Below are 14,920 nucleotides of genomic sequence, written 5' to 3' on the forward strand. Positions count from 1 at the left end.
TAGTAAACAAGGTAAATTCAGACCATTGACATTTCTATTTGTATGTCATTTTGGACAAAAGAAGAAAAAAAAATACTGAGTTTGATTTGATTTATTTTCCCATGAAAGTTTGTAAGTTATATTCCTAGCAGCGTTGAGAAGTTATTGAACATTTAACATTTATGCAGGGTAGTGGATTCCAGCTTTCTTTGGTGTGACTGAGGGGCTTTGAGGTGCTCAGTAGAAAAGGAAAGGTTTTTTTTTAACGGTTACACAAGAAAGATTTTCCTTGACACTTGACTGGATTACTGTGTTCACAATTTTTCTCTAATCTCAAATGTATTGAATAAAGGGTTGAATGCTATTACAGGTGGAAAATACATTTTTAGGTACAGAAAAAATCCCTGGCAACTTCTAGGGAGATTAAACTTAAATAAACATCTATTCTATTCTGGATTTTTTTATTTTAGAACTCAATTTCAAAATCCTGTTTGCAGCCCAATGTCTTTCCTGCTTTACTAACACTTTACCTTTATGCTAATTATGTGGAAATATATCCACGGCATTAAACTGAATTAATTTCAGTTTCACTTTACATAATTAGTAGAAATGAATGCATGACCATTACAACATGATTCTGCTCCTGAAGTGATAAACACAATGCATGTTCCAGGTCAGTCTCAGGTCTGCAGAGGAGATCTAGTGTGATCATGTCCACATCTTGGAGGAGATATGGCTTTCTTCTGTCAGCGCAAACATTATTTCTTCCACACACTGGTCCTGGCCAGTGTTTCTATTCAGAGGCACGCTGTAGTGCATCCATCAAAGCTTATTCATACTTGGCTGAAAGTGCGCAGTGAAACACAGTGTGTGATCTGCAGGATAACAAAAGGGTCACACAGAGGGTGAGGAATAACCTTCATACATAATGCGCTTTACCGGCCTGTGAGGAATTCTCAGCACATTATGTCCTGTGTGATGCATGTTGTATTCATGAAAAGGTCTAATGTGTATAATCTGTGTGCAGTTGAGCAGCAAATTAATAAATTCATATTGTGGTTCCGTGTCATAGGCAACAAATCACTGACATTCACCAGGTTTAAATGAACTGTGCACACTACAACAGTGAATTATTAGAGGACATATTAAATTTTATGCACATGCAGTTTTATAAGTTTATTTAAACTCTTGCATTGGAAACCTGTTTGAGGTATGGTGGTTTTTTGCCATTTTTTTTTTCATTTTTGGTACATTTAATTGCCTTTCCTGGCTAATAAAACCACCAGTTACTTTGCAACCTTCAGCTTTCTTGACAATGACCCATAGAGCCTCTATGAGTTTGAATTCAGGCGAGTTACCTGGCCAATCAAGTCAAGTAATATCATGGCCAGAAAAGTATTTAGTAGCAGCTTTGTCATTGTGGGCAGATGCAAAGTCCTGCTGGAAAAAGAAATTGGCAATTGTTTTGTTATTGGGAAATAAAGACATACATACATTTTTTGTCATTCACCAGTATATGCTTGGCTGGGTTATATTAAGTTTAATATTCAATATATGGTAATAAAGTCTATAAAACACGATTTTGGGATTTATGCGACACACAAACACCTTTAAATTTCGGCAAAACTGGGCTCCTGTATCAATATTCGATTCGCTTTTCTTCTTGGCCCTCGGTAGTTGCCGTAGTGACATATAAATGTGTTTTCAACCGGAAGTCCCGCCCCTTTTTCATCCCCTCTCTGGCCGACTGAGTGAGTTCATGTTGCACCACATACATAATGACTATTTTAATCATCATCCATCCTCTTTGTCAGCAACAATTAGGACCCAACTTTTGCTAAAATATAATTATTTCATTCCGTTGGTAGAAGATTAGATTGAAATTTTATTTTTAGTACATTGATTATCGTCTGTATAGCTGACTCGATCTCTCTCTTCCGCAGCCTCCAGTCCGCTGACACGGCAGCATGGTAAGGATTGCGTCTCGTTGCTTATTATTTGTGCTTAATAAGGTTATATGTCGTGTATACGTATATGTTGTTACTTAGAATGTGTTTACAGTTCCGTTAATAGTCGGTAGTTGTTGTAAAAGTAGTTAGCACTGGCTATTAGCATTAGCAAAATGCCGCTCAGAGGCTAAACTGGGCCACCCGGCTGCAGTTTGTTGAGGAATGACACATGAGTCAATACCTATAAGAAATTGTTTTTGTTATTTTAATTAGAAATGAATGTCTTGAAAGTAGCTTAAGGCACTAAAATCATAGTTGCGTCTTTTCTACAGTACTACAGCTCTGACTTGGTCTGCGTTAGCCACAGGGTGCTTGACAATTAGCAACATCCTACCAAAAGAGAGTTATTTGCTAACAGCAAGAAGTCCAAACATCTCAGGCTGATGTGCCCGTGATGCATTCACACTCTTGCGATAATAATGATGGACCAAGTGCTAGGTTTCGACTTTATAACGGGAACCTCAGTTCCACCGGTCCACTAACACTTGTTAGCGATTCATTATCAGCATGTGAAGTTTGATGCTCTGTCTGACTGATCATTTTTGCTGTTTATTTGTAGCCTCGCAAGATAGAAGAAATCAAAGATTTCCTGCTGACAGCCAGGAGGAAGGATGCTAAGTGTAAGAGGCACACAGACATCATATTTTGATGTTTAACAACTAGAAATGTAATCTTCTTGCCAAAGAATAGGAGGATATGTGGGTGACAGCTTGCCACAGACAGCTCTATGCTAACATTGTAAATTGAAATGCAGGCTTGTGGCAGTTATTCTGTGTTGTCTTAGGCTATTTAATATACAGACCATTCATACTTACATATATAGTCACCTCCCACAAGCCTATTTTTGAGGCATGAAAAAATACGTGTTCAGAATGCTGTTTGTATTAGCAGATCCAGTAGAGGAAAGTATTAAACTAAAGCTCTCACCTATTAGTGTTTGTTTGACTTGAGAAATAATTATGTTTGAGTTGACTTTTGAAGAGACTCGGCGCTAACACAGCTTTTGTCTTTCCTCCTTTAGCCGTAAAGATCAAGAAGAACAAGGACAATGTTAAGTTCAAGGTGCGCTGCAGCAGGTACCTGTACACCCTGGTCATCACAGACAAGGAGAAGGCTGAGAAGCTCAAACAGTCCCTGCCCCCAGGTGAGTAATAAGAGAGGTGGCATGTAAAGTGAACACAGCTGTCTGGAAAATGTACTCTTGATTTTTATCAAGTAGATTTAAGGGCTTTGAATTAAAATGACTCAGACTAAATCTTTTATTGCACTGATTTAAAGATATGTACACATATACTATGTACAGTTTTGGGTCACCTTTGGGTTGAAGATTTTTAATGCTGGTGCATCCCTTTAAGTTAACTTACTTATTGAGACATTATGGTTCAGTGATTGTTAATGGGTTGTTTCTCTTGACTGCAGTGTTAAAAAATAAACCCTTTTTGAAGAACATTCATAAAAATACAGTTAAGCTTTTTGATATTCTGGGACTTCAGTGCTTTTATTGGCCCACAGTAGTTGTCTGCTTCATCATATTTGGAAGGAAACGTAGAAAACGTAGTTAATTTCACAAACAAATGTTTGGAATCTTTAGCATTTAAATGTATTAATGATATCTGGTTCTCGTGGAAAATGACCTGGACTTTTCATTGTGTAAAGCACAGCTGCAGATTCTCTGTTTACAATGTGTAGAACAGAAGGTCCTGATACTTACGTGCCCCGAATTGCGAGCAGGGTTAATAGTGCAATACTGAAAAAAAAAGTCTCATAATAAAGAGAATCAAAGAAATTGTTTGCTACAGCAGAGTTTTCCCAGCTTATGTTGTGTTCCTTTGCTCTGATATCTGTTTGGTTTTCAAATGTTTTCATATTTGATTGCAGCCTGTCTAGACATTGCAATTAGTGCCTAATAGTCTGTGTATGGTGTAATTGCACCATAAAACCTGTAGCTAAGAAGTTTGCCTCATAATGGCAGAGGAGCCATTTTTAGACAAATGAATTAATTTTAAAATTAATAATATCATCAATTTTCTGCTGCATATCAGGGTTTAGATGAGTTTTTTTTGAAGAATTTTCTTTAAAAATTGTAATACTTTAAATTATGAGCTATCATTTTATCCTCTGCTTTTCTGTAACACGTCATGCTGCAGCTGTTAGGACTGAAACTGGCATCGCAAGCTCTTTGTATTAAAAAAAAAACCCAACAACCCTGAATTAAATTCCAATCGCCACAGAAACATTCATGCTCTTCAAAGAGCAGATCCACATTAACTGGTTCTTTGCAGTTTGCTGTCACTCGTGTTGATGGCAGTCTGCAGTCTTCTTAATACTGCCGGTATGATAATTGTTAATAATTTGCCCTGTAAAGGTCACATGTGATACCTGGTGCAAGTGGAGAAATTTTCATGAAAATATAAATACTCCTTACTACTTTAATCATGTGATGCCTCAAATGTATATTCCCAGTTGTGTTTTTTTTTTAAGTGTGTATCTGAATATTTCTAAACTTTTGTCTTTCTTTCTCTACAGGTCTGGCTGTGAAGGAGCTGAAGTAAATCCGTGATGTACAGATAATTGTAATAAAAAACTGGGGGGAAAAATCACTTTGGCTTCTGTGTTTTGTTGTGTTGTTATACCATAATCCACAAGTGTGACATGGACATTGGAGCATTTGATCTGAAATGAGTAGCAATGACTTTATAGCACAATTTGGGGCAAAATAATAAAATGCATCCTTTGTAGATGTTGATTGTTTTCTTCAGCTTCATCTTTGTAGAGGTTTTCACTGACTGCTTGGTTACAATGTCTGCATCAACATATAGCCACACTACATCTATATACAAGATTTTTACCCAGAAAATGTAAACTTGTAAATTTTAATGGCTATAAAATTAATTTTGGAAACATTTAAAGCAATAAAGTCATATAACCAGCACAGTTAGCTATTTCACAGCTGGGCTGAATCTGGCTCAATTCCACTTAGTTTAAATACAGCAAAGTTTCATAAGTAAATATAAGTAACCTGCTCATGAATACAGCAAATATTATTTTAGCATCTAAATTTGCTGCATCTGTGGCTGAAGTACACCAGAAAATACAAGTATACAAAATGTTAATATAAGCCACTATAACAATGACCCACCAGCTGTTCTCACGGGCTGCATGTTGTGTAATTGGCTTAATTGAACACTAGGTGGCACCGCTGTTGCTTATTTACCAGAGAATAAAGGGGCCGTTAATAATAATTAAAAAAAAAATCGATGTAGCTGATGTTACAATTAACTGACTTTGTTTATTTAAATAATTAGTTGTACTTATGATGTGTGTGCCAGACTAATGTTCCGAAACCATTTACGAAAGCGAATGTGCACGCCCCCTCACCCCCTGGTGTCCTGCGCCTACTATAAGTGCGCGTTCACGCTGCTGACTGTGTTGTCTGCTGTTTGTGTGGAGCAGCTGTCGGTCGGATAGTATCTGTGGGTCCACAGGAACGGAAACATGGACGCAGAGTGATTATTGGTCTTTCTCAGAAAAAATCCTAACCGGATCTCACTTTGCAAACACACTTTTACCTTTGCAGGACTTTCCCCACCTCTCATGTGTGGTCGAGTGTGTTTCCACAACCGAGCATGCTTTTATCTTTGCCTTTGTTTAATGTGCGACTTGATTAAAATATCCGGCAGCGGAAGAAACTGCCCGCTTTACTACTGAGAGGCTAATTTAGGCTGAAGCCTAACTTTTTCTCCGGGCAGTGATGTCTTCGGATCGTGTGGATTACATTGCGCCGTGGTGGACTTACTGGCTTCACAATTTTCCTCATATCAATCTGAGGTTTCAGCCCATTGATAAGACCTTCCAGCCTGAAGATGAGAACTACCAGCAGGTCAGTGGAGAGGGATATGGGACATATGGCTCTTTACCAGAAGCCTACTTATAGACGCTTAAAAACTGGGGCATAATATGTCTGTAGGTTTCTGCAATGACACTTAATAAAGAGTTTGTAATACTATTTTAACACATTGTCCCAAAACCAACCCACAGTATGATCATTTTTTCTGATATTGCTGTTGTTTCACTAGAATCAGTTGTGGTCTGTTTGCTATCACTATTCCCTCTGCTACCCTCAAGAGTCACACTGCATTGTATTATTGATGACAAAAGTGGGCCATAATGTCCCTGTACGTAACCTAGTCAGCTCCACCTAAATCACACTGAAGCATCTTTACTTTGCCATTGACCTGATAACCATTTCAAAATGCTGTTTATGTATTGTAATTGTAGTCATTGTTCTGAAAGCAGCGATTGCTCTTCAGCAAACACACTAACAAAGCATCATCATTACTTCAGAAAACCTTAGAAAGAGAAAACGCAGCACAGGACATCTCCCAAACACTGCTTGGATCTACTGTTGCAGCTTTTAAAATGAGCTAATCTTTTATCTGTGTGTGCTGGAGAGACAGAGAGAGCAAGCACCCTTGTGGGATAATGCTGGCATAGATCACCCGTGGGAGTCAAAGTGATTCGCATCCAACTCCAGAGGTGGTGACAGGACCATTTCACACAGCACTGAAAAGGGTTGGGATCAACTTTTGGATGACTAATGACCTGCTTGTGAACACATGTCATGTTCCATGAATGTTTCATTATTTAACTGTTGAATTTTTCAAGGTTACAGTTCTGCCTCTGTCAGTGCAAGTAGTCATCCTGAGAAGTGATGGCATTTAAGTTCATCGCTGCAGCATCCTAGCACACTGGTCTCCAGAGTGAGTTCAGGTGTCTGAGACAGTCAGAGCCTTATAATGATTTTCAAGCGTTTAATTTCAGCAGTGAAATAAGGCAAGTGGGAGTCGTTATCACATAGTCACCATTAGTGAATCGCAAATGGGTATTGACTAGTATTGGCTTCTTTCATAAGCCAATACTAGTCACGCCAGATTTAATGTGGCTATGATTCATATTTCCTTCTTATTTCTGTGTTAACACATGATCACAAGTTTCCTGGAATTTAAAGGAGGATTTTAGTCATAGCACCTCTTCAGTTGGGGGTGATCAAAAACAGAGATAGAAGGGGGGGGAAAGCCTTACTTATTCTAACTAAGTGGGGACAATAAGAGCAAGGTTATTTTTCCACCTTGTGATGTTTTTGGTGGGTGTTTCATTCACTTGTTTCACCCCTCCGATGATGACATTCCCATCCCTCAGACCCAATGGGGACCCCCTCTGTACTATAACTATAACTCTGATATTGTCAACAGTTACCTATCAGCACAGATAGGAAGCAACCTAGGGACTCTCCTTTTCTGTTGGAAAAGTATCAAGAGAAGAATCAAGCCTAAAAAAACTCTCTTCATGATGTGCTGAGTCCCTGTGCTTGAGCCTTTCAGGACTTTAACGATAGAAAAGAAGAGACCCCAGGAAATACTGGACAACATATTCACTGATACCATTGCATTTATTTTGGTTTTGATGCATTCTGTCTTTGCAAGATATAGAATATATTTTTTTCACTCATGTTGAGGAAGACTCCAAATGAGGCAAAGAGAGGCAGATTGCCTTTTTTCCTCATGCTGCCCTGTGCTGCCCTTGGTTGCATTGTGTAAATACAGCTGGAGCGACGGGGTGCAGGAAGAGAAGGTGGGGAGTCTCAGCAGGTGAAAAGCAATTCCCACTGAGAATACTGTCAGCCACAGGCAGTCAGTCAGTCAGGGGTAGGAAATCCCCACCACTGCATCCATCAACCTTACTTGTTCTGTGCGAATCTTCTTTCTCCCACCACACTCCATCTGACTAAACCATGCTCCTGCTTTCTATTGTCGAGGCTTTAATGGTCTCAGCATGTAAAACAATGTACTGTAAAGCACCACAGCAAATGACGCAATTTCAGGCACATGCCAGGCTACTTAGGGCATTATATTCCTTTTCCTTTATGAGCTGTTGAGCTTAATTCACATCACCACCCCCTGTTTTGCCTGAATTAGAAGCCGTGCTCATGTGCTGTGCATGTAATCAATTAATGAGTTACTGAGAATAACACTGATGACATGGATCTTGGGTGTCCTGAATAGTCGCCATGCTGTGAATTATGCTTATAGTATTTAGGGTGAGTATAGTATAATGTATTAACATTCACAAGCTGTGAATCAACTTATACTGTTCTGTTTTATAAAACTACAGTACACTGAGATATCTGGGGTGATTTAGTGCATTGCAGTCGATACTTTTACAGCATTTAGCAGTTTAATGGGATAAAAAATGACACTTTAATTGAGTTATGTGGTGGTGAGTTGATTCTTTTGTTAACGAGTTGCTGAGTTGACATTTTCTGTTGTAGATGGGGTAGCATTGAGCAGCTGAGCCATGTTTCTTAAAGCAGACCACATGCTTTGTCAGAGGATTTGTAATTGGTTAGTTGTACCATGGGCAATCCTGGTGAAGTCCCGCCCTGGCTTTGGGCCAGGGAATGTGAAGGGATGTGAGGCGATGCTATATTTCATTGTTCTTTATCTGCATCTGTGTGTGTGTGTGTGTGTGTATGTGGTAGGAATCTACTACTGCTGTTGTCAGTAAAGGAATGTCTGTAAGCTGAATCATCTGCCTGGAGTGCCTCTAATTTCTGTCTTCTGACCTTAATCAAGCTATTCTTTTTTATTTTATTGAGATATTTTGGAAAATCTCATCTAGTGCTGCAGAGTTGAGGGTTGAGTAGGCTTGAAAACTATGCAGAGGATCCGTTGAGTGACTGCTTTAAAGGTAAAAGTGTTTAAACCTTGCTCCCAGGGCCTACTTTCAGACCTGCACTCAATTGGTCAATTACTGCATGGAGTGGGCGTGATTGTTGAACTGTTTTTTTTTCTTCTCGTCAGTCCAGCTAGCATTCACTTTAAGCATGCTGACCTCGTGAGCAACTGACATCCATCACTTATGTTTGTTTTGGGCACGCACAGGCTTGAGAGCCAAACTGCTGATCTGCTCAGCAATTTGCTCAGTCTTTCTCAGCCAGTGTCTGATGTAGAAAATGGATTTCTCTGCTCTTCCTGTCCCGAGGCCTGGGGGATATAAAGAGGGCAAAAAACTGGAAAGGCTTACCCAAAAGTAGGACAGAGTTGGAGGCCTAATTTTTTTTTGTTCTTGTATTTTTGAATGTATGTGTGTGTGTGTTGAGCCAGACGTTATGTGTAGGTCAGAAGGTCCTAGTCTATCTGACTTCACCTTTCTTTTCTTCATTTCCTGCTTTGTGAATCAAACATAAACATATTTATGGCAAATAAATTACTGGTACAGATCACATGGATCACTGGATCACATGCTCCAGTCATCCCACCATGTACTCTCCTCCCTTTTAAGCAGCCAGAGTCACTAAAACTCATATAGTGTGGTGATAGAATGTAATACTAAATACTAAAATCAGAGTTTTCAGAACAATAGTCGTTTGTGCTTCTGTTTACTTGAAGTTTTTAATATATATGTTTAAGTAGTCCTACATTTGCACTGGCACTTACTGTACTGTGCAAAAATCTTGAGCCAAGGTGGAAGCCATTCAGTTGTGGGTGTATTTTTAGTGTTCTGCTGACAATGTGGGAGTGTAATTGTGCATTACTGGCTAGGGCAGCCGAATGGGAGACAGAACTCTCTTATTATGCAAATTAAAATAAAACAACAAACAAATTACATGTAGGCAGATTGGTTACTGTACAGTATACAGCTCTGCGCAAAAGTCTTGAGCCATCCGTAATTTCTTTATATTTTGCCAGTAGAATGGGGAATAGGTGCAGTGATTTGTTGAAACATATGCCAATGTGTGGAAATACAGAATATAAGACAAAAATAGAGTTTGTACAATTCTATGACGGTGGATATTTTGTAGGATCACATTTATTCTTCACCACAATCTGACAATCTTATAAGCTTTAATTAGTCTTCAGGAATAGTTCTCAAGGATTCTTTAAGGACGTTTAAAGCTCTTCTTGGGTTTTTGGCCGCCTCTTGTTCTGTTCTCTGTCAAGATGATTCCGCACTGCTTCGATAATGTTGAAGTCTGGGCTCTGAGGAGGCTAATCCATGACTGATAGAGTTCTAATGTGTGATTTTCTGCCCACATATGCTTTTACTGCTCTGGCAGTGTGTTTGTCATGGTGAAGAATGAAGCTGTTAACATTCAGATACTTTCCAGATGGTGTTGCATGGTGGATCAAAATGTGATCAGGATTGTAGTACTCGCATTTCATGACTTTCAGGTGCTGTTCATCTTCAGCTAATTCAGCCCATTGTTGGTGTTGTTGGTGCAAATATACTTTTCATGCCAGTCCAACTATTATCTTTGACATTTGTAGATTCAACTAAAGAAATTGAAACAATTTTTTGTAGCAGGCTGCTTGTAACAGTGTGTAAAAACATTTATAATTGGTTGGTTGCTAAGTTGCCTGTTATATTTAGACACAGCATTGGTTCTTCCCCGGAGTTAGGTGTGTTTTTATGCTGATGTGATTCATAGATCTGAGTTAAGATCAGTGTTAGCACACAAACAAACAACAATAATAATAATAATTCCTCTGAAGATGGTCAGGTACAAGGACTGGACTGAAAATCTGTGAAAAACCAGCCAACATCCAAAGAAAAACTTTGAAAGACCTTCACCAAACCTGGAGAGCTATTGCTCAAGATGACTTAAAAACATTACAAGACATTTAGACTCCTTGGAAGAAAAATATAAAGAAATGAGGGGTGGTTCAAGGCATTTGCGCAGTACTGTACATCAAAAGAAAAGCAGACGTTTGGCTGATTACCGAAGTAATTAACTCAGGCATTACTTGAACCAATTTTGAGTTGGTCATGAGACTCTGGGAAGACACAGGCAGCATGTTTGTGTTTTTTTGTGAAAATTAAATGTTTTCCTCTTATCAGCTGTTCAGTAACAGTAATTACTGGGAAGGATGTGGATTTATGCTCGTGTACGCTCAGTCAAGCACAGAAATGTGTTGAAAAATGTATGCAGCCGCTGCAGGAAATCTGTCATGTTCTTTACTGTTGACAGTTAGCTAGTCTCATGTGGTGTTATGCCTGTTACGGTACAAAGAGTTCAGGGAAGCTTTTGTATTTTAGGATAGATGTTTGTCTTCTTTGTTCTTGTTCTAAACATTTACACAATTAAGGATGGTTAAAAAAAACTTTTGTCTGTTTCCTGCACAGGAAAATAGACTTTTTTTCTCTTTTTGTCTGAGACAAATTGACACATCCTGTAATAACCACTTCAGACAGTCTTCTGTGGAAGGCTTTTATCTTATTGCTCAGAGTGATATGGGATAAAGACCTGGGCACATACACAGCCTTCATTTATGGTCACAAACAAGAACTTTTAATACATCCCATCTCTCTGCATCAGTGGCTTTTCTTACAGATCGCATCTGAAAAATGAGTTCCACCATGATGCTCGGTTTTTCCGACTTTCCAGGTGTTTTTTGTCACCGTTGCTATTTCTGTTGTCATTCATCAGCATTCCCTTCACCTCACCATCTTTATTCATTGACATAAAACCTCCCAGTTTAAATAAACGCACTGTGTGTCAGAGCCGCTAATCATAAAGACCGAGAAACTTATGTGCAGTCTTTGTGGATAAAATATGTGTTTTTTATGATTTTTCTCCAAGTCGTATACTTCAGTTTGAAAGCGCTGCAGCTCCATTTCCCATTAAAGTACAGCCATTACATTCTCATTATACTGCTAGATTTATGAATATTTCTAATTTATGGTTAAAAAATGATTTGATTGCATTTTTACGTGAGCCCTCTTCACACGATGTTGTTTCAAGCAGCTACTTTCCTGATTTGCAGCTAAACGCTTATATGGCACTGTGGTGTTAACTGCGTTTAGTGCGTGTGATCGAAAATGAAAAATTATGCGTTTCAAGAGCTGAAAATCCATTATCTGTTCAGCTATCGCAGTCACTCTGATTGCACTGGAAATTTACCAACTCCTTTTGCCGCCTCCTCAAGAAAATCAATCTTAAATCTGTCATTCTTAATTCCCATGCTCCTTGTCTTATCTCAGCCTCTCCCCGTTTGCCTGAATGATTGTGTAACCTTATTGTTAAAGCAGTGATTCACCTCAGTCTCTCTGGTAGGTTGTCTTTCTTTTGCTACACAGCCATCTATGTATGTATTCCTCGTTAGTGACATGCATAGACAAGGAGAAAATAACTTAAACTGTCCCCTCTGGGTTTCCAGAAGGTCATTAACCCCAATCTGTCTCCATGCTGCTTGAAGCTAGTGATTAGTATCACCTGATTGACTATATGGCATGGCTTAGGTCTGCACTAATAAGGCAATATTCAAGCCCTCACGCTGATCTAACCATGATTAAACAGGATATGGCAGCAGCGGATGACCAACCGTGCTGCTGTAAACTTGGTTTTCTTTGTATTTCCTTAGTGTTATAATTTTAGTTAGTGATATACAACACAGGAAACCTTCAGCAGGTCGCATGAAAGGCCGTACAGCTTTGGCCATACACCAAAGCTGTATGAATTGGGAGACGTGGATTCACATAGCCACATTCCTCTCATGTCTCTCTTCCATGTGAGCTGGTGGGGGGGTTGGGTTTCCTTTGTTGTGACGGTGTGGAATCAAAATCATGACCCCTGACTTCCCCGAGGAAACAGTTTGGCTTTGGGTTCAGAGAGGAAACAAACATAACGCGCTTTGCTTCACTCCAGAGATGTCCCGGTCAGGATGGCCGTGTTTATTAAAGAAGCATTTACTAAAAAAAATATTCACAACGGTTTCTTTTTAAAGAAAAAACAGAAAGGGTGAAATTAAACGGATTGGAAAAAACTTTAGACACCATCAGTTTATTGTAGTAAGACAGCTTTTTTTTTAATAATAGGCTTCTGTGGGGTACTTTATTGCAAGATAGTAGACCTACCATTGATATTAGTTTCACAATAACAATGGTGCAAAATACCACCTAAGTAGCGACAGCTTATAATCAAGTTATCAAGAGCAGTGGAGTGGATAAAAACTTTTCTTCCATCTCCAGTAAGTTGCTTCTTGCTTCCTCTCACTGCAGGCATTAGGAAACTGGTTGACTGTAGAACTGCACTGGGTCTTTTTTAATTGCTTGTGTTAGCCATACTGGTATTAATACTTCCCTAACATAGTGTAATAGAATTGAAACAATGGTTTAACAACAGAACCCCCCGCTTCTCATCCATATCTCATGGGTCACCTTGCTGGGACTTAATAGCATCCCAGCTGTGGACATGAGCAGGCTCAGCTGAATGCACTGAGCTGGAAAGGGCCCTCGTCCCCGGGGCATCCAAGTATGTATCGGAGTGGAACAGGCAGAAGCAAGGAGGAAGATAGTGAGTCGGACCATTCATTGATCTTTGGGTGGGGGACTTTGCTTCTTTGCCATATCAGCTTGCATTTCTTAAGGCGCTTGGCTGCCTCAGTTCAATCTGGTATGGTGGTCTTGAGTCATATAGAAATTGCTGTGCTATGTCATGCAGAATGGTTAATGTAATAAAGAAAGAAATGATGGGGGAAAATTTGCCATGGGGCTCTCATTTTAAAAGCTAAAGTTTACTAATTGTGAGGAGTACTAAAAGTATGTTTGTTAAGTATTAGTTAAGTAAGTTCAATAAAAAAAAAACTTGATGACATGAATCTAAAGATGTGGGATTTAAGCTTTTTACAAAGTTGCTGTGGTGTTGTTTTGTAGGAGAGAAGGATCCAGTCCTTGTGGAGTTTTGGGGCGTAGAAGGGAAAGGTAGTGAAACATTAAAAGAATAAGTGAAAGAGAAAGCTCTTTTCTGGTGACATTCAACAGCAGCTACTGTTTCCCACCAAGCTTTGAATTTCAAAGTGGAGCTTTTTCTTTTTAAATGTCTTCTTTTTTCACTAACTGACCTGACACCTATTTAACCCCTATCACGCTGAAGCAATGTCACTGCCCATTCAGGCCACTGTCGAATTCGGTGTATTGCAGAGCAATGTGCACAGCGCCTGGAGGCCTTCCCAACCTACGCACAGCTGTCTGCCACCTGCTGTGGAGCTCCAATGCTTGCAGAAGACACTTCCCATTGCTTAGCGTTGCATTTAGAGCTCCTCTAAGTTTGTGGAATTCCTCTGTTAAATGACTCAGGGCTGCTTAGCAGATGCACTTTAACAGATGGAGGTGCTTTCCATCTCCATGTATTAATTATGTGTATTAAAAATTGATTTTTAATGGGAGCTCAGTAAAAGGCACATATAACACTTAGGGAGTTGTGAGTTTACATCTGTGTTGACATAGCACGACCTCTATGTGCTCTGTTTCTTGTCTGTCTTTGTTACGCTCCAGCAAAGCGGCAGAGAGTGCTCATCAAGGACACTGAATATTTGGAAAGATGTTCTCTAGTAAATCAGAGTCTTTCCAGTGAAATTAAGTTGAACTGACTGTGAAGCTGTAAAAGCAAACTTCCACATCCCTGCATTAAACCTCCCACAGTCCCTCTCTTGGATTGAGACCGAAGCACCGTGAACATGCTCCGGAGCGGCATAGACTCCACTCAGTATTGATTTTTGCATCCTTCGAGTCGTAAGGGCATTCAGAGGGTTATTTTCAGTATTTCATATTATCTGACGTTAGAACGCAATATCATCATTCTGCCTTGGCCAGCTGTCTTTAAGTCTGTTTGTTATGTTTCTCACATGGCTTTGCGATGGGTCATTACAGCATCACTGTCCGTTTATCTCACCGTCCCATCTGTGCTGGCTTTCATCATACCTTTGATGGTGCTCGGGGGAGAATAAATGACTCAGCCAGTGCCCTTTGGGTCATTTCTACCCCCGGGTTATTACTGCTTCATTATGCTTCTCCCTTTGTCCTCCATTTGAACAAGAACGTGTGTCCAGGCCTTTGTTTTATTATTTATTCTCTGTTATGGGCCATTTTGTTGA

At 39.5% G+C, this 14,920-nt stretch overlaps 2 protein-coding genes across 3 annotated transcripts in view; both read left to right on the forward strand.

Annotated features, from left to right (window-relative positions):
• Positions 1 to 1,635: 1,635 nt before the first annotated feature.
• On the forward strand, positions 1,636 to 4,588 carry rpl38 (ribosomal protein L38). Its single transcript, XM_085169497.1, has 5 exons — positions 1,636 to 1,730; positions 1,923 to 1,949; positions 2,548 to 2,608; positions 3,010 to 3,132; positions 4,515 to 4,588. The coding sequence occupies exons 2-5, from the start codon at positions 1,947 to 1,949 to the stop codon at positions 4,538 to 4,540; spliced, it is 213 nt and encodes a 70-aa protein (XP_085025623.1). The 5' UTR covers positions 1,636 to 1,730; positions 1,923 to 1,946; the 3' UTR covers positions 4,541 to 4,588.
• Positions 4,589 to 4,713: 125 nt separating this feature from the next.
• Positions 4,714 to 14,920, forward strand: part of ttyh2 (tweety family member 2) — a 68,521-nt gene continuing 58,314 nt past the window's right edge. For both annotated transcript variants that reach the window (XM_085169492.1, XM_085169493.1), the window contains exon 1: positions 4,714 to 5,868. In XM_085169492.1, the coding sequence (XP_085025618.1) occupies positions 5,740 to 5,868 (129 nt within the window). In that variant the 5' untranslated portion in view covers positions 4,714 to 5,739. The remainder of the gene's footprint in view (positions 5,869 to 14,920) is intronic.

The sequence above is a fragment of the Neolamprologus multifasciatus genome, chromosome 8, assembly GCF_963576455.1.
Source record: "Neolamprologus multifasciatus chromosome 8, fNeoMul1.2, whole genome shotgun sequence".
In the NCBI taxonomy this organism is placed as follows: domain Eukaryota; kingdom Metazoa; phylum Chordata; class Actinopteri; order Cichliformes; family Cichlidae; genus Neolamprologus; species Neolamprologus multifasciatus.